The sequence below is a fragment of the Lissotriton helveticus genome, chromosome 8, assembly GCF_964261635.1.
Source record: "Lissotriton helveticus chromosome 8, aLisHel1.1, whole genome shotgun sequence".
Classification (NCBI taxonomy): domain Eukaryota; kingdom Metazoa; phylum Chordata; class Amphibia; order Caudata; family Salamandridae; genus Lissotriton; species Lissotriton helveticus.
This window is the reverse complement of record NC_136069.1, coordinates 1,538,370,683-1,538,388,784: the sequence shown is the minus strand read 5'-3', so window position 1 is coordinate 1,538,388,784 and position 18,102 is coordinate 1,538,370,683. Positions and strand designations below refer to the sequence as shown.

Genomic DNA, 18,102 nt, shown 5'->3' with positions numbered 1-18,102 from the left:
CACACAGGACGCCATGTAAAGCGCCGGCACCCAGTCAACAGACCGGGCGCCGGCACCCAACTACCTCACTCAAAAGGTGACTATATCAGGAGGTTCGAGATCCAATAGAAGTACAAAAAATCTACTCTTGAAACCTCGCAGATTCCGGAAGGAAAAAACATACAAACGCTCCTTCTCAGGAATGGCACCGAGGATCTGGAACGCACTCCCTCCCGAAACCAGGCTTATCTCCTCCACGGCCTTCTTTAAGAAAGAGGTGAAAGCCATCCTCATGGCTAAGTTCACCTGAACTTTATTGTTTGTTGATCAGAGACTTCGCACCGCTTTGGTATCATTGGCTACCTGATTGTCTAATGTCAAATAATGTCATATTATTCCTGATTTAGATCATTTTATTCTTCTTGTTTGCCATAATTCTATGATGATTAGTCGATCCTATTATGCTACTCACTCACTACCTATTGTTAGAGTATTCACGTTAGCCTGCTGAAACTCGATGTCCCTTCCCCTTGCTCCCTGTAACTTTTAGATACTGTCATAAGCCATCCCTTTAGCCTAAGTTCTCCTGATTTCTATTGTAGTTGTATCAAAGACTCAGTATCGTCTTATATTATCGCTTAACTGATTGTTTATTGATATTTTATCAGCACATGACTGCTATCCGATCATGATACTGAATATTATACTGCACCCAATATTATGTTGCGTCACCCTCCTGCTATCCTCACCCCTTGTTTCTGTGAAGCGCTCTGATATCTGTAAAGATCTTGTTCGCGCTATATAAAACTCTGAATAAATAAATAACAGAGCGGGGATGGTAAATGTTCTCTGGGTTAAGCATACCTGAGATATTTGTGGAGCTTTAAATGGGGTGAATGTTTGGGGGCGCCTTGCACAAAAGTTGATGGGCAAAATGGAGCGTTCTTTAGGCTTTTTTTAAATCTGTATCCTGAAGAACAATTGTACATTTCCAGATAGCCAATGTGTGTTTCCTTTGCAGTTCTTCATTGTAGTAAGGCATAGAGGATTTCTGTTACCTCGAGGCGCTGCAGTGCACAGATGCCAAAAACGCACACATGGTGTTATAACAAATGCATGACGTGACTGCCATGTCAAGATCGGATTTCGTTCTAAAAGTGCCACCATCGAAGGAGCCTGGTGCCATTTTACCACAGTATAATATGTAGACATGCCATACATACCTCATAGCAGGCAGTTGCACTTGCCTCCTTTTGTTTTCCGTCTAGAGCTTGATATGAAGCAATGCTGCACGCAGCAGTCCCTAGGTGGAACGTGAGAAGCCCTCGTCGCCAGTCAGACGTCTTTGATGATGCCTGTGGTCTGCCTTCTTGTGTACTGGGATTATTATTGGACCTTTCCTGATGTAAGGAATGGCGCCTTTGTTTGTTGCCTCAGGTTTGAGTCAGGAAGGAAGAGTAACATTTACAGAAGTTTTTGACTCCAAATATATCTTGTCTTAATGATGATGCGGAGTGAACAGTGTCGGCCAAGCTACCAGGACAATGATACATGATGGTTCTTCCAGTTCTAGTCCTAAGGCACAGACATTCAGTTGCAGCCGAGTGTCTCTTTCCAGTGGATTGTTGAATCACTTCTGGATTAGCTCATCAGACCAGGGGTGTGTCCTCCACTCTGCTGGAAAGCGCAGCTGTTCATCGTGGAATGGCACCTTAGAGTTAGTGATAAAGGCGTGTTGCCTCATTGTACCACCCTTTACTTGGGCTTGCAAGACGTATTGGGTTTTTGTATCCTCTTGAGTCACACAGGCTTGTCATTACCCCGAGCAGGCCTACAAAGTTGCATTTGCCTGATATGTTTCATTAAAGGTAACTCTGTTTTTATTATTTTTGAATGTCAGTGCTTGTTACCTGTACTCGTTGTATCTAGTGGATGGTGATATTTGTTTTCTTCTTTTTATGGAGCGGTCAGATCCTTTATGACTTGAGTTGTGTCTTCAAACAGTTTTGCGCAGTTCTATCAAGATCGCCTGCAAGATAATTATATGCAGCCATTTATTTTATGTGAATCAACGTGGATTATTAAAGAATGGTATTTCTTGTGGGAACCTTTTCTGTTACAGCCTATATATGACTAACAACAGGGTCCTTGATACAACGCTAGTATCTTGAACTCCTCATTACCGTCAGGACTGCTTTAGGCTTCCTGCAAAATAACGGTGCAATGCTTTCATGTGTAAGGTCTAGTAGTATTAAAGCGTTGGCCATAGGCTACTCCACTAGGGATCTCTGTGCACAAGAGGCCATGTTCCAGGAACTGAGACTCTGTCGTTAAGCATGCGCCTTCTTGCTCAAAAACAACCGCTTATTGTGTGTTGTGTGAAGCATCCGCGCGGGGCCCATCTTGGGTATATTATTTTGGGCAAATGGTATTCCTTGCTTAAGTTAAGGGATGCATTATGATCATGCCTACTCTGCTGGGACAATACATTGTTGTTTTTTTTTTATATTTTATTGTTGCATACTCAGTAGCACGGTCACATATGTATACAGTCTTAAGTGTGGCTTCAACATTCAGCCACGTTACTTCGACATTGCAACTTTTATTTTAGTACATTAACGATTAACTGAAAACTTCATTGATTGGATATATGGCATTGACCATCATAAGCATCCTCCCCATAAGTACTGGCTACTTTTCATCATAAATTCAACATTTTGCGGCCTACGCAATCTGCGGCCTCTTCAATAAATCACATCCGATGTACAGCAATCCCATACCAAGCTCCAGCTCCCTTTTCTTCCCCCCCCTCATTCTATTTCCTCGTCCTCCCCTCCACTATCTAGTTCTTCCCCTTCCGGTAAAGGCTCACATATATCTCCCCTATAAGTGTTCCATGAGATCCAAATTTTGTTCCATTTACGTGGGTTACACCTTTGTTGATACACTGCCCTCTCTGTTAACATCACCATATCCATATTCCTACACCATTGCGTCAGGGTAGGGGTTTCCAGTGCCCCCCATTTCTGCGCTATATCTCTCTTCGCCAACATCATGCCGACTATAACCCATTGCCTCCCATATGTTGTCAAGTCGTTTGGGCCCCATACATTTAATAGGCAGGTTCTGAGGTCAGGTGTGATGGGGACGTGTAATACCTGAGCCATCGTGCGTGTTATTCTTCGCCAATAAACCACGATGTCAGGGCATTCCCACAAAGTGTGAAATAGTGTACCCAGTGCTCCGCATTGTCTCAGGCAGTGTGGGTGATCAGCTCTATGAATGTTGTGTAGCAGAACACGTGTATAATAGACTCGGTGCAGTATTTTAAACTGCACCAACCGAAATCTTGTCGATATGCCCGCCTCCCTGGGTGATGCCAATGCGGCATTCCATTCCTCCTCATTCAGTTCACCCAGCTCCTCCTCCCAGGTTTCTTTCAGTTTTCGCAACGGGTCTGGCATGTTATTTATTAGTTTACGATAAGTGAGAGAGGTGGCCTTAGTTTCCATGTATTCTGTCAATAGCCGGTCTTCTAATGGAGCCGACTCCGGGACCGTCCTCCCAGGTTCCAGTGCCGCCAGGAGTGCGTGCCGGATCTGCATGTAACGGTACGTCTCAGTAACTCTCAACTCGTATTGTTCCCTGAGGGTCTCAAATGGCACCACTCCCCTCCCTTGTCCACATGTCCCCAACCGTGGAAATCCCTATGACGTCCCACTGGTCAAAGCCCTTGCTACTCCTTAGATTACCCAAGACTTTGGAGTCCCACAAAGGCATCATACGCGTAATCACACCTCCCCATTTCAGTCGCGTTTGGGCTCTATGCCATATTGCTACGGTATGCCTAGTGGGGCCTCTCAGTTTCCTAATCATCCCTTTGTTATAAAGCGGAGCCAGGAGGGTGGCAGTACCCAGCTGCTGCCTATCCGCCATGAATGCCGGGTCATCATTTGGCCCATGTATCCACTGGTTGATCACCTTAAGGTGTGCCGCCCAGTAGTACAGTTCCAGGTTTGGGAGAGCTATCCCTCCACTATACCAATCCCTGATCAGCTTTAGATGTGCTACTCTCGCTGGTTTGTCGCCCCATATGAGGCCCGACAACAGTGCCGAGACTTGTCTGAAAAATGGTGGCGGAACCGTCGCTGGGGTGTTTTCCAGGACGTAAAGGAAGCGGGGCAGCGCCATCATTTTGAACAACGCTGCCCCGCCCAGCAAAGTCCGGGGGAGAGTCTTCCAGTGCCCCACGTCTGTTCTCAGTCTCCTGAGCAGTGGCTGCAAGTTCAATTCTAGAAAGGTATCGTGATCTCGCGTAATATGGATCCCCAGGTATTTGAAAGAAACATCGCTCACTAGCAATGGACAGTCAGCGGGCAGAGCCGGTGGCGCACCGTGTATCATATATAGCACTGACTTCGCCCAGTTTATTTTGTAACCCGAGGTCAGCCCGTGTCTCTCACACACTGCCAGCAGTGCCGGTATCCCCGTCGGTAGGTCCATCAGGTATATTAACATGTCATCTGCGTATAATGAGACTCTGTCCTCCCAACCTTCATCCCACCGCACACCCCTCAGCAGCCGGGTAGTCCTAATGACAGTAGCTAAAGGCTCTAGGACCAAGGCGAACAGTAGCGGCGAGAGCGGGCAGCCCTGTCTCGTGCCCCTCCCCAACAATATCTCACTGGAGATACGTCCATTTGCCGTCACTCGCGCCGTCGGGTTTTGGTACAACAGCTTAATCCATGCTATGAATTTCGGGCCGATACCCATGTGTTCCAAAACTGCGAAAAGGTATTGCCACTCCACTAGATCAAATGCCATTTTGGCGTCCAGTGAGAGGATTGCCGCCGGCTCCGTTAACAGTGGAGCCCGCGCCATCACCCCATGCAGCCGCCTGAGGTTCATCGCCGTGCTCCTATGCGGCATAAATCCTGACTGGTCCGGGTGTATTAGGTGCACCAAATGCGGCTGTAGCCTATTCGCCAGTAGTTTAGCCAAGCTTTTGTTTTCAGCGTTGAGGAGGGAGATCGGGCGATACGAGCCGCACTCCTCCGGTGGCTTGCCGGGTTTTGGGATTGTCACTATAGTTGCCGCACGCTGGTCGGGCTGCAGTTGTCCCCGCTCCAGGCTATCCCGGAACATGTTGCATAAGGGTGTGGAGAGCTTCTCCGACATTACCTTGTACCATTCTATCGGTATTCCGTTAGGTCCTGCAGCCCTCCCTGAGTGTAATGCTGTTATAGCTATTTGAATCTCATCAGCGGTTATGTCCCCTTCTAGGTCGTCGACCCTGGCCTGTGACAAGGCGCGAGTGGGTATGTCTACGAGGGAGGTCTCTGCCATCCCTCGAGTCACCTCAGTATCGGGGCTGTACACCGCCTGAAAATGGTCCGCTAGTAGCTCAACTATCTGTGAAGGGTGGGACTGCAACACACCCGTACGGTCTCTCAGATGTAGTATGGCCCTTTGTCCCTCCCTCTTCCTATCTAACCAGGCCAGGAGTCTACCCACCTTATCGCCCACATCATACAGTCTGTGTTTCGTGGACGTCATAGCATTCACCACCCCGCTGCGCACATGATTATAGTGACTCCGCTGGCATAGTTGGAGTGCGTGTCGTGTGGTTGTCGGGTCGGTCTCATGGTCTCTAGTGGCCACTTCCAATTTGTGTTCGAGGTCTAAAAGTTCCTGTGTTTGTGTATCTTTATGTCGTGTAATCGCTGAAATAGCTAGTCCTCGAAGAACCGTTTTGTATGCCTCCCATAGAATTGAAGGAGACTCAACCGTCCGCTCGTTTTCGCTAAAATATGACCTAGTCCCCTCCTTCAGTGTTTTGGTTATCTGTGGTATTTGAAGGTACCCCGGGTGTATCGGGAAGATACGTTTCCTCGTTCTTTCAGGGTTGGAGAGAGTCAGTGTCAGTGGAGAGTGGTCCGAAATACCCCTAGGTCTAATTTGTACGTCCTCGATAGTGAGGAGGCCGTGTCCTAGAGTCAAGAAGTAATCAATCCGTGACAGACTGTCATGGACCGCCGAGTGGTAGGTATACTGCCTATCCTCCGGGTGTAAATGTCTCCATAGGTCCACCAAACCTTGTGCCTCCAGGAAGTCATGTAGGCGTGAGGGCCCGGGTGATTGAGTACGTACCGGGAATCTATCTTGTGCGCTGTGTGCCACAGTGTTAAAGTCCCCCCCAAAAACAAGATCTCCCTCTGGTAGCTCCAACAGAAACCTCCCCAAATCAGGGAGAGCCACTGCATGCAGAGCCGGCGGAACATAGACCGAGACTACATTCAGCGGCCTCCCCTCCCACTGACCATGTGCAGCTGCAAAACGTCCTTGTGTGTCTGTTTTTGTGGATTGAACAATGAACCCTGATGAACGGTGCATGAGGATTCCTGTGCCACGGGACCCCTTCGTGGATTCTGAGTGGGCGATCATACTGTATCCCTTCCTATCCAAGGCCCGTGTAGCTGTGCCTGTTAAGTGTGTTTCCTGCAATAGGACCAAGGCAGTATTAAACCGCCTTATACTTTGTAAAACCAGTCAGTACAATACTCAAAACGCAAAAACCCCCCTCTCCCAACTCCCCCCCCCTCCCTGCCCCCCTGCTCAACGGACTCAGAACTGCCCGCCCCCCCAACTCAGCAGAGTGCCTGAACCCATCCCAAAACATAGTACTTGCGCGCTGGGGTGAAGGACCCTCCGGAGTCAGCGGCCTCCCTCCTCATTCACGGAGGACCTCCGCCCAGTGTCCATGGCGGCACGCCCGGGCAGCGTTACAAGTGATCCCTAATGGCAGTGGGTAAAGATCATAGTTCTTCCGTATCTTCCGCTTCTTGAATGCCGTGCAGAGGTGAGTGTTGACTTGTTTCTTCTCCTGACGTTTGGGAGCTTTGGTGTGCCTCTCCGTTTCTGTGTCCGGTCGGCCTATTAGAACGGCGCGGCCGCGCTGCTGTCCTCCATCCCTCTAACCAATCCTGCGCCGATTCCGGAGTTTCGAAAAACCACGTTTTATTGTCTGCCACTATCCTGAGCTTGGCTGGAAAGAGCATTGAGTAAGGAAGTTCTCTGGCCCTGAGTTCTTTTTTTACCTCAAAAAAGGTTCTTCTCCTCCGTGCCACCTCCGCCGTATAGTCCGGAAAAAACGCCAGTGTGGAATTGTGGATTCGAACTGGTGGTGATTTCCGCGCTGCTTGCAAGATCGCATCCCTGTCTCTAAAATTGAAGAGGCGCGGAATGACCGGCCGTGGGTTCGCTCCTTGTTTCGGGCAGCCTCCTGGTACCCGGTGTGCCCTCTCTACTGAGAAAAAGTCAGAGAGGCCTTTCGGTCGCAAGTGTTGTTTAATCAGCTCCTCGACATAGAGGTCCATGGCCCCCGTGCCCTCCGACTCTGGAACCCCAATAATACGGATGTTATTCCGTCTGGAGCGCCCTTCTTGATCATCCAGCTTATCACGTAAGTCCTTGTTCTCCTTTGCGATCCGCTCCATGTTGATCTGCAGCTCCGAGACATCCTCCACCAAAGATTTAGTTACTACTTCCATCGATTGCACTTTCTCAGATATTTTATGGAGGTCCGCCCGCAGGAGTGTGATATCGGTCGATATTGTTCCCACCGTCACCTGCACCTGAGCCAGTGCCTTCATGACGTCGTCTATTGTCGCCTTCTTGCCTCCCGCCGTCTCCACTGTTTTGCCCTGCATCGTTTTCGCATCAGGTGAAGAGGATGGGGCCTTATCGTAGGCATACCTTTCCAACCGGCTTGTGCGGCCCCCCCTTTCGACCCCTTCCCGGCCATCTTGGTGGTGACCTCCGACCTGGTGTTCAGGGAACGATCTTAGTGCACAAAGTCACTGCAGACACGAAGGCTAAAGGGAGACCACCCCTGCGTAGACCACTCTGGAGTTGTGTGTGTCGCCCTAGTACAGTTACTGCTCCGTTGAGCCAGTGGTGGGTGAGGCCCTCACTCCCGTCTCACCCAGTGAAGCTAGCGTGTGAGGTGTCGAGAGGAGGGTGGTAAGAAACGGTGAGCCCCTCGGGGTGTGCAGGTCAGTTCGCCTCCACCTCTCCTATCCCGCAATGTTGGGGGTATACTCCGTATTTCTATATACGTCTCTGCAATAATCGTCGCGATGCCACCACACTCCCACTTAAGCGATGCTGTGAGGTGCGCCACACCCCATGAATTGCCAAAGTGTGGCGTCCGCCCCGGCAATCAGTTCAAAGGCACAGGTACACCCCCTCGGTCGCAGTGCGCTGCGGGGCTCCAGAACACCAGGTCCGGGTCCGGAGGACAGCGTGCTGCGTTCAGTTGCCAGAAATTGCCAGGCGGCAGTGCGACTCTCCTCTCTCTCGTGCCCCCACCCGGCAAGCCGTCTCACATCGGCCCCCCTCCTCACCGGTGACTCTACGTTCCGTCGGGCAGCCCTCGTGGGTCAGAACAGTGTCCGGTCCTCACCGCGGCTCGCGCCGCCTCCAAACATTCCGGATCCCCGGGTCTCAGTACTATCTGCAGTTAAGATGGCGCCCACGACCCTCGCGGCGGCCTGGATACCTCCGCTGTCTCGGTCCGGTCGGGCGAGGCAGGCAAGCTCCACAATCGAACACCTCTCGACCGGCGGTGTCCCCAGCGGCGGCCCCGGCTGGGTGTTTCTTGTGATTACGGGTCCTCGGACCCGAGCGGATACTTCCGGCGTAGCCTCTCCCGGTTCGCCGCACTTCCTGTCCGTCCACCGCCGCAGTCAACACCCCGGCTCACGTCCACCTCAACGGCCTAGCTGGATCGTTTCGCCAACTGCACTTCTCGTCTTCGGATCTGAAATCCGCCGGTCTCCGATTGTGCCGCCCGGTCCTGGGCTTCAGTACCTATCCGCCTATGACAAGTGTGTGATGGATTATTAGCCGGATTGTAGAAGAGGCCGCTTCAACTACGGAGCTTGCCCTCTAAGCTGCCGCCATCGTTTGCTGTTGGCCACGCCCCCCCGGACAATACATTGTTGACATGAGATCACTCTTGGTATATGTAGCGCTGTGAACTGATTTCTTGTTACGTGGTGGTGATAGTAATTTTTCTTCTATCTTGCTCATATTTTTTTCTCCAATAACACATTTTTATGATCTTAATTTCTTAAAGGTTACCTACAGTATATTTCAAATTATCTTTCATTACTTGGAAAACATATAGGTTGATTGTTTCTATATATTTCATTCATCCTATTGTGTTGTCGCTAAACAGTAACCTTATGCAACTTCCATGCCTTTTTTCATGAGAATCATCTGTTTGTCACATGCCGATGCAGGGCCTGTCAATAGGCATTCCTAGTTTTTCTTTAAAAAATGTATGAGGAGGCCTTTTATAACATCAAGATGTGAGTTTCATCTCGGACATTCAAACCAATTTCTGCATACAACGTCACTATATGTTCATTTTGCCTCGTCATTTTTAGCATGCCCATTTATGACATAAATTATAAGCTTTAATCTAAAGCATTCAAACCACTTTCTGCTGTTTGCAGTATTTCAGTATATCTGGCTTCCATTTTAGACAATTTTTGTTCTGGTGGAAATTCCCGCACAGCCCCAACCCGGATTATGTTCTGCATTGCATTTCAGTATTGCTATTTAGTTTTGATTTGTGTTCAATTATATGGTTATTGTTTGTTGTCATTCGTGTATATGTTTATTTGCATAGACAAGGGGTGGTGCAAATTATGTTTTTACTGTTGCAATTTGAAATTTGCGATTACGTGATCTTTTTACCAACTATGTCGATTCTGTTAACTCAGAGATGTTGTATTGTTCAGTATTCACATTTTAGTGCTCTCTAACTCTTGGTAAGCTCCAATCCAGTGCCAGTGTTGTAGATATTTTGGGTCAGCTAGCGATCACTGTGTGTCTCCAATTTTTACTTTTGCAAAAGGCAAATAGTGGCTCTTGTATATTAGAACATTGGAATTTTGGGAGCTCCATTGAAGACAATGGAGTGCGCCGGACTTCTAATGGCCGGTTGAAGCCCGGAGCCTCAAAATTCCAATGTTTGTTTCATTTCACAGATGTTGCTGTGAACAAAGGCCTCACGGAGCCCTAGTGGATTTCAGTCCTCTCGGGCTCAAATTAGAACATTCTGCCCTCTAGGGGCAGAATGTTATAATAGCCTTCGGCTCGGGACTTTAACGCTACCTTTAATGGCAGTAGAGCCACTATGGCGGGCTCTAAGGCTATATTAATGGATATCATCATGTTCGAATCCTATTTTATTATTTTTTTTTAGCATTATCCGCTAAAGGACTATATCTTGCAATGTTTAAGGGTTTTATTTACAGCAGTGGCAGTGCAGAATATCTTGTTGGCAGGCTGTGCCGGTCACTTCTTTTGTAGACTGAGCGAGAAAGTGCAGTAGCAATTTAATCCTAAAGTTTTTTACTTTAGCTTGATAGTGGCCGTTTGTTTTAGGTGTCCATCAGTTGAGTGAAATGAGATTTACTTTCCCATTTGCTAATGAACAATTAAAACTGTGCGCTCAATTATTTGTATACAAATTATTGTGATTGAGGTATGGATCATTTGTAGTATGCACATTGCGTAAAACAACATTTACATTTTCGTTTCAATAGAAGAAAGAGAGTGAATGTTTACAGTTGAAGATTTTGGTTCTGCGGGATGAGCTGGAAAGACAGAAAAAGGCGCTAGGACGTGAGCTGGAGCTCTTGCATAAAGAATGCAGTTCTTTGCAGGCTAAAGGTGAGTGCACAGATATAGGACATGTCCACTGTTAATAATTCCCTTTCCTCGCATTAAAAGAAGGTGTTGTCTGTTAACCTGGAATGAGCATGTGTTAGTGCTGACAATGTATCTTGTGAATAGTATTGTCGGTTGTCTGATGTAAATCCTGACCACACCTTGTATAGAGTTCCTTTGACATTATTTTAAGCTCGGGTATGCCAACTTTGCACTCCGAACAGGGAAAACAGAAAGGTAGAAGTGTAAAATACATTTCTACTCACCAAGCGAAGGTCCGCATGTACAACGCAGGGTTTTTGAAGTAGGTTTTGTTCCCCCTTTCCCACAGTAGGTGACACACAAGAAATTGGAAGCATTATTTTTTGTGGGAGTCTTTGAATTTAATCATATGTAGAATTATTACATCAGGTATTGAAATAAATGTTACTCATAAATCAACACAGTGTAAATATTATAAAAGCTGACAAAACACTACATTTTGCATTCCATTTTTCTTCATCGTAGGTAATAATAATTGCCTCTAAACAGATGACACTGTGAGTGGTGCACAACATATTTTGCATATCTGAAAGCTGAAGGTTGAGAGCTAGGAGCCACCTTCAAGACCAGTTTATATTTCTGAAAAGCCAGTGTGTTCTCAATCTGTAGCTTTGATATGAAAGCAAGTTTCCCACAAGTTGAAAGTTCATGTCTGCCCAAGAGGGCAGTAAACACTGCTTTATACTGATTCTGAAACCTGTCATGAGAAACATGCCCTTATCACTTGTGATCACAAATGATGTAGCATAAGAGAAAAGTAAGACAAATGTCCTTAACATTTTGTAGCTTAAGAGAATACCCATAATCATATTCTCACCATTTTACAATATCATCTTTCTTCTCTGATAATTAAATGTAATATATTAATATTGAAAGTTAAAGAAGGCACACTCCCAACACTTGTAATATGTATAACACATATTGTCATGTTATTAAATGCAAAACCATATATACTGCGGTTCTAAATGAGTCCACATATGAAGCCCTAAGGCCTAAAGAAATCCTGCTCCCACATTAATTTTCTTGAGGTGTGTGTGTATATAAATATATATCACTGAAAAAAAACGAAGGTTAAAGGAACGTTATGGTTAGGCTGACATTTCACTCGTACAAAACCAGAGAAATTCAGCAGTTATAGATAGCTGAGCTAACTGTAACTCGTTCCCCCGCAATGCACTGCTTATGACCTCACATATTACATCACTCTGGACATGGTCAGCGACATCACTGATGACATCTCAAATTACATTACTGATGACATCATCCAGTGAGTGTTTTTAAATAGTTTGAGTGTTAAATATACATACCAATGTGTATAGGTGAATCAGAGGGTGTATGATTGCCTGATTCTATTATTCAGTGGGTGCATGACTGGTTAGTGAGTGATTAGGTGTCTCAGTGAATGTATGGTTGAGTGACTGGTTGTGTGAATGTCTGTATCTGTCAGTTTGAGTCTAAGTGGTTGTATGGGTATGTGAGTGGGTGCGTGAGTTTCTGTATGGGTGAGTGATTGGTTTTCTTAATACCTTTATGGGTGTCTGAGTGTCAGTGTGGGTGGGTGAGGGTGTGTGTGACTCCCTGTATGGGTGAGTGAATCAGTGGCTCTAAGGGTGTGTCTGTGTGTGAGAAGGGCTGTATGGCAAGTGTGTATATGGCTGTGTCAGTGAGTGAATGCATGTATAAGTGGTATATGGGTGAGTAACTGGGTATGTGGAAGGCAGTATAGGTGAGTGATGGGGTATATGTGTACTTGTGTCAGTGACTGTGTAGGCAAGTGGTTTCCTGTTGATATCTGAATGAGTAAATGAGAGTGTGTCACTGTATTAGTAAGTGGCTGTGTGACTCACTGTATGGGTGACTGACTCAGTGTGTGAGTGGCGGTACGGGCGTATGAGTGGATATGGCAGTGGCTGTATTAGTGAGTGGGTCAGTGAGTAAATGTGTGTGTTGGGTGATATAACGTTACAACGCATGCTTTTACCCTGCATGCCGTTACAATGCAATTTTTTACCCCGACTTGCTGTTGGAGGTGCACTGGAGTTTGGAATAGTATAACTTACTATTCCAACGCCAGTCTTTGCAACAGTAGGGAAGGTGATGGAGTTAAATCCAACTCCTTATACCCCCCACAGCAAGCCATTTTCCTTGTAATGGCATGCGGGGTAAAATAATGCGTTGTAATGCATGTGTTGTAATGGTTTTTTCCCGTGTGTTGATCTATGAATCAGTGAGTAGCTGTGTAAATACTGGTATGGATGTGTGAATGAGTTTGAGAATGATAGTGTGGAAGTTGGAGTGGATGTATGAAAGGTTATATGGAGGTGTGAGCGTATGCTTCAGATTCTGTAGATTGTCATCAGTGAAGTAATTTGAGATGTCATCAGTGATGTCACTGACCATGTCATGAGTGATGTGAGATCATAAGCAGTGCATTGCTCATCTAACTAGAACTGTTGAATTTTTCTGGTTTTGTACAAGTGAAAAGTCAGCCATAATATAACGTCCCTGTAACATTTGTTTTTATTCAGTGAATTTCTAAGTTTTTTAAATTCTATTTCCTAACTATAACGTCCTTATATATTTTTTGTCTATAATTAGATATTGAACAATACATGTGCATGGTGCACCACTTACTGTTGTTTTTGTCATCTATTCATTTAAAAAGTAGATTAATAATCTTATTTCAAGATATTTTTGGTTTTCGCAATGTCGCAATTACCAATGAGACACATCGAATAGGGTGAGTGTGTGCGTCAGTCTCTGAGTGTATCAGTGACTAGGTGCCCAAGGCGCTCAGTTGGGTCTATGAGTGGGTGTGTGAGTGACTGTAGTGGGTGTATGAGTGACTGTAGTGGGTGTATGAGTGACTGTAGTGGGTGTATGAGTGTCTCAATGGGTCTGTGAGTGAGAGCATAAGTCTGAGTGGATGAGGGAATGGGTACATGCATGAGTGTCTGAGTGGGTCTGTGACTGGGAGGGCGAGTGTCTGGGTGGGTCTGTGACTGGGAGGGCGAGTGTCTGGGTGGGTCTGTGAATGGATGAGTGAGTCTTTGAGTGTGTGCATATCTGAGTGAGTTTGTGACTGGGTGTGTGAGTCTGAGTGTATGAGTGAGTGACTAAGTGCATAAGTCTCTTAGAGGGCCTGTGACTGAGTGTGTGAGTGCCTGTATGGGTGTCTGAGTGGATTTATGAATGGCTGTACGAGTTACTCAGTGGGTCTGTAAGTGGGTGTTTGAGAGTCTCAGTGGGTCTGCGAGTACATACGTAAGTGGGTCTGCAAGTGGGTGTGAGACTGAGTGGGTCTATACATGGGTGTGTGACTCTCCGAGTGAGTCTGTTAGTGGGTGCATGGGTATCTGAGTGGGTCTGTAAGTGGGAGCATGAGTGCCCAGGTTGGTCTGTGAGAGGGCGTAAGAGTCTCTAAGTGGGTATGAGACTGTGCGGATAAGTCAGAGTGGGTCTCTAAGTAGATGCGTGAGTCTCTGATTGGGTCGGTATATGTATACATCCCTCTCCAAGTGAGTCTGTAAGTGGGTGCATGAGTACATGCATGGGTATGTGAGTGGGTACATGGGAATCTGAGTGGGTATGTGACTGGATGTATAAGTGTGTGAGTGGGTATGTGAATGGGTGTATAAGTGTCTGAGTGAGTTTGTGAGTGCGTACATGAGTCTGTGATAGTGACCGGTAAGTGTATACAAATATATATGTTCGAGGCATGTGGGCTGCTGAATTCATATCTGTGCATAGATCGCCGCCTAGTGTTGGGTCCGGATATATATATATTCTATCATTCCACCAATGTTCTCGAAGTCCCAGTGACGCTACAGGAGGGGGAGGGGTGGGTCACTGGCAGTTGCGTCGTCATCGCAAAAATTGCTGGCGATCAAAAAATCTATTTTTGACACAACTTGTGTCACTAACACTCCCATTGCTCAAACATAGGGTCAGACTATCTCCACCCTGATCTTAGCTTTCACAGAAATGTTCAGCCCCGGAAACCGTTCCCGATCTATATAATGGCGGCCACAACTTTCTTTTCAGGTTGCATCCAACCAATCACAGCGTTTCCCCTGGCGCACTTTCGCAGTTTACCTTGAACATGTCGCGATTTCACCGCAATCCCTGCAAAACCATCACCAACTTACTGTTCAGGATGCGTCCAACCAATCGGAGCATCCCCGCTGGCACTTGCTTTCATGATTTACCTCAAACATTTTGCGATTTCACCGCGAAACCACAGCGAAATATCTGCGACCACAGATATCAGTATATTGTTCGGTTTTAGTTTCACAAAACTTACTAAACGAATTTGCACCAAATAACAAACACAATCTGCGTAACAACATCTACCTTTCTGCCAAATTTGGTGTAATTCCGTCCAGCGATTCGGGCTGTAGGTTCGACAATGCGTCCCTATGCAGATTAACATTGCAAGCGCACCCTTATTTCGTGCCCCTGTTTCACTGGCCCCACTGCTCGAATCACCCTCAAAATTTCCTTGAAACTCAGAACCTACTTTCACACTTTTTTGGGAAAATTTCATGGAGGTTGTTCAAATGACGCCACGACTTGCAATGATAGTGCTCTTCTTGCTCTCATTTTTTTTGTTTTAACAGACGTTTTATCGGACTGTTTTTTTTCTCCAGTGTCTTAATAATTGGCTACTCCCCCCCCCCCCTGCTCCCTCCTCAAATGCTTTCTTTTTTGTATTAATATGGTACAGCTTTTCTGATCGGTTGAGGTAGAATCTTTTAAAAGGCATAATGATTTTGCCCTCCATTGTTGGTTGAGTTGGGGTGGACTTTCTAAAGTACTTTCAATTTGTGTGGGCAAATTATAATTCATTCTTGCCATTTATCCTGCTGGTACTGTATGTTTGAGGTTCCGTGAATTCTGAACCCGTGTTTTAAATGTCCTGGTTCCGTTACGATTTTGGTAGCAGTGAACCGTAACTAATGAGTTGAGCAAGTACGAGTGTTTCCGCCATGTTACACACAAGGATTCACTGTGTATTTAAAGATTCTGTTGTGAACCATAGTTCTCATTTCATGTAAGGCAGCCATTTTGTGGTTGCCCTCACATAGGCCGATGACTGCGGCTGAATGAGTCTTCAAGGCCCGTGCCCTTTAGCTGGGGTTCGTGCTGACTTTTACATGACCCAAAGTGAACTGACCTCGTTGCCTGAAGCCGACCTTGCTGAGCCAGTTCTTGCCCGGTAGCTGATCAAGATTAAGGATCAGAGCACAGGACATCGTAAAGTTTTACTACACACAAATATGCCTTATCCTACTCTCACCTGTTTCTGTTTCTTACTTTATGGTCTGTTTATGATATGGGTTGCGACCTCTTTTATTATGGGTTTGTTTGGCCTGTCTAAGGAAGAATGTTGGGTTTGACCGATAATTGATCACGGGCTGGGCAACTGAAAAGTGGGTTTTACCGTCATGCGATACTTTTGGTGTGGATACATGTGATTGGACAGTTCGTAAATGTTAGGTATTTGTCTGGAATGTGATTTTTGGCATAAAAAGGGATGACTTGCTTTGTAAAATTGAGCAGTCTCCTGAGAACTCATACCGTGATGATTTCTAGGACTTCTGTTACTGGCTGCAGTCAATAAATTCGATCTTTGACGTCACCAAGAAGAGTCCCGTGTCTCTGTATTCTAAGACAGGTGAACCCGAAGACTTTGGGCGTGCCCCTGGCGCCGCCGGGTCCTAAATAACCCGGTTCTTCATGTTGCCTCAAAGTTGAGTGCAATGACTGCTAGCTGTCAATAACGGGGGCATGGCAGTGCAAGGCTTGGCTGGTTTCCATTAATACAGAGTTGGTACACAGCTTTGGAGCGCTAAGATATGCAAGACTTCATCAACAGTTTTGAAAAATCCGTTCTAAAGGGGCACAAAGTGTCTCGCTTAGGAGAATGTGAGACTCACCCACGAATATTAGAATCTGTGAAGCTTTTGCCCTTTTTGGCACTTTCTATCTCCCATTCTCAGTATCCAGTAGAACAATCCTGTTTGTTGTGGTGATGGAGATGAAAGTCTAATGCTCCATGGATCAGGTAAACTTCACAACAATTTTCCTCGCGGATGTTGAGTAATTGCAAACATCAAGGCAGAAACAATGGATGCAGATATTGTAGCGAAGGTTGGAAAGTAGATTAAAAACCTGCCATCTTTGGCAAGTCAACCATGCAGGATTAGTGCGTCCTGTAGGTGTTGGTTTTATACTAGATGTGAACTTTCAATGGGGAATGGAAAAAAATGCCTTTGTAGAGGTGAGATGAAAAGCCGAAGAGCATATGTTGACATCTGCAATTTTTCACCTTGCAGCCACTTCTGAGCGCTTTTTCAGCACGCAGCTCTAAAGACAAAGTGTTGCCTCTCCAGCCAAGGGGCATAACCAACAGAGTTTGAAGGATAGTCACGAGTGAAGTAACTTCAATTTGTTGCACCCAATCCCTCAACAAAGTGCATCTGCTGGTGCCAGATAGTTATCTAAGGTGGTGCCTTAGAACCATGTACCATCTGACTAAATGTAGAAAATGAATTGAATACAAGTGTAGCAAACAGACATGATGAGTCAGAGACCCTAAGACGAGAGGTTCACTGTAAGAGGAATATTGTTGTGATTATCAAATTTCAGGCTAGTACTCGGAAAGGCAATTGAGCCTCACTAAATGTGTCCAGGATGCCTGTTGCTTAATCTCTGCTTCCCATTCTCCACGTAATGACTGTAACATCTTTCTTTGCATAAGCTATACATTACTTACGGAGACTGAATATTCTTTACCATTTGATATCCTATTGAGATTCTGACTTTTTACTCATGTCCAACATGTTCCCTACCCCAGTTCTCTCAAATGCTCAATACCCTCGTGCTCTCCTGGCACGTTAGACCCACTGTTCAAGCATCTTAGAACATTCATTTATCCATTTGCCTTTTCCTCTGTTCACTTTGTTTGATTGTTACCTAGAAAGCTGGAGAGATCGCAAAACACACTTCCAGTTAATGATTGGCCTGTGTGCCTGATTTTTAAGGGATGAGGGGGATTGGAACTTGCAATGGGCCGGGGTCTTAATAAAGGGGTTGATTAATATTGTCTTCATGAACATTTATCTCTGCATGGTGTTAAGGGGATCCATCATTGATTTGACAAGGCAGAGTGGGAAAGAATTATAGGGGAGACGAGGAAGTAGGAGTATGAGGCACCGGCGAATCCCATGTGTATGCAAGGATATGTATTATGTGCTGTAAGATGCAAATATAAGTAACAGATGATGAATCTATTGGGAGAAGTCTTATAAGAATTAGGACTCCTTTATATTTTCT

General features: G+C 46.0%; 1 protein-coding gene across 2 annotated transcripts in view; it reads left to right on the top strand.

The window, feature by feature from the left end:
• The window catches only part of UVRAG (UV radiation resistance associated), a 406,695-nt gene that overhangs the window by 209,902 nt on the left and 178,691 nt on the right, over nt 1-18,102 (top strand). For both annotated transcript variants that reach the window (XM_078658530.1, XM_078658531.1), the window contains one exon: nt 10,599-10,725. In XM_078658530.1, coding sequence (XP_078514656.1) covers nt 10,599-10,725 — 127 coding nt within the window. The remainder of the gene's footprint in view (nt 1-10,598; nt 10,726-18,102) is intronic.